The 1,534-nt window shown below is 36.6% G+C and overlaps 1 protein-coding gene across 1 annotated transcript in view; it reads right to left on the reverse strand.

Annotated features, from left to right (window-relative positions):
- The window catches only part of LOC107625087 (putative G3BP-like protein), a 6,821-nt gene that overhangs the window by 4,156 nt on the left and 1,131 nt on the right, over positions 1-1,534 (reverse strand). Inside the window, exons 3-4 of the mRNA XM_016327658.2 lie at positions 911-1,217; positions 204-466 (exon numbers count right to left, since the gene is read on the reverse strand). Of these exons, the coding sequence (XP_016183144.1) occupies positions 204-466; positions 911-1,217 (570 nt within the window). The remainder of the gene's footprint in view (positions 1-203; positions 467-910; positions 1,218-1,534) is intronic.

Consider the following 1,534-nt stretch of genomic DNA (forward strand, 5'->3'; position numbering starts at 1 on the left):
ATTAAGTAAAGAAATGACATCACATTTGAAATTCAATTTCCTTTTTCTTTTTAAATTACAAGCGGAAAATTTATGTCACTTCTATAACACAATGTAACACTTTGTTTGCTATTAGTGTGCAGTGCTTTATATTTAACAATCAATGAAGGAAAAAGAAGGGGGAGCTAAACAAGAAACATGCTGAAAGAGAAAGTGATACATACAATGGATGCATAAGTCTTCTTAGTAGACTCCTCCAAAGGTTCCTCCCCATAAGCTATAGGGGATTCGCGGGTAGTATGAGCAAAACTCGGGATTGTAGGGGATGCCTTCTCTGCAGGAGTTTCCTCAACCACAATTTCTGTTTCAAGATCATGATGTAGCTGCTGCGGCTGCTCTGGAAGGCTATACTTGTCAACCAGGTCATCTTCTACATGAACTGAATTGATATATTCAGTAGTTTCTTCCACCGAACCATAGTCAGAAGCTGGTAAAAGCAACAAATTCAGGACTCTGAGGCATGCTGTTTCGAAGTTTAACAAAACAGAGGCTTTGCATACTACTTATTATGAAATGGAGGCCATAGTGCTTAAGTGGACAAAAAGAATGAATACCAAGATTTTTCAGATTTTGTCACAGAAAGCATGCAACTTTTAGAATAACAAAGAAGCATGTTCCCTATTAGGTAGAGTGGGATTCGTACACCAACCAGTGGAATTCATCAGAATTTCACTTTTTTAAAATAAAAAATGCTTACACCAAAATTCAAATAATGAAAAGAAAAAAATTGAAGAAGAACCAAAGCTACCCACCACTTTTCATTATAGTTATTGCCAGCAAAGCAAACGTGTTATTATTAGTGCCTAACTATGTGGGAAAAATTCGGTTCAAAATCAAATGTCTTTGGAAAAGGATTCAGCAGTCAAATTACCAGGAGGCTCTCCAAGAGAAGTAAGTGGCTTTGCGTCTATCTTTTCGGATGCTACAGATACTGGATTTGAGTATGATACTGATATTCCGTCATCAATGAAATGAAAAATGTCATTAAGCACAAAGTAACCCTTCTCCTGGGGAGCAAGAAAGAATGTTTGGACAAACTTTCGCCTTTTCTTGACATCCCTAATCTTGACAAACCCTGAGACCATTACAAGCACACCTCCATCCAAAGAATCAAGAGAATTGATAGTCTTGATCTCTATTGTACCAAAATTCAATGATAAAACAAGTTCATGGATTTGCTGTATAGGAAAAAAGTAACTTGATCAACGTTTTGCTAGATAACTTACACCAAGAATCAATTAAGAAAATGGAAATGGAAATTAAGTTCCACTAAGACAACGACAACAACAACAAAAACAACCACCACCACCGTCAACCTTAATCCAATTAGGCATGGTCAGCTACATTATGCCATAATGCGTTATTTCATATTCATTCATTACTCTTTCTCTGTATATAGCTATTGGCTTACACTGCATTTGATCAACTCTCCAGCCTTACTTGGTTTTACATGTCTTCTCCACAATGATCAATCACTTAACGGAAACCGACACTA

Source organism: Arachis ipaensis, chromosome B02, assembly GCF_000816755.2.
Source record: "Arachis ipaensis cultivar K30076 chromosome B02, Araip1.1, whole genome shotgun sequence".
Taxonomy (NCBI): domain Eukaryota; kingdom Viridiplantae; phylum Streptophyta; class Magnoliopsida; order Fabales; family Fabaceae; genus Arachis; species Arachis ipaensis.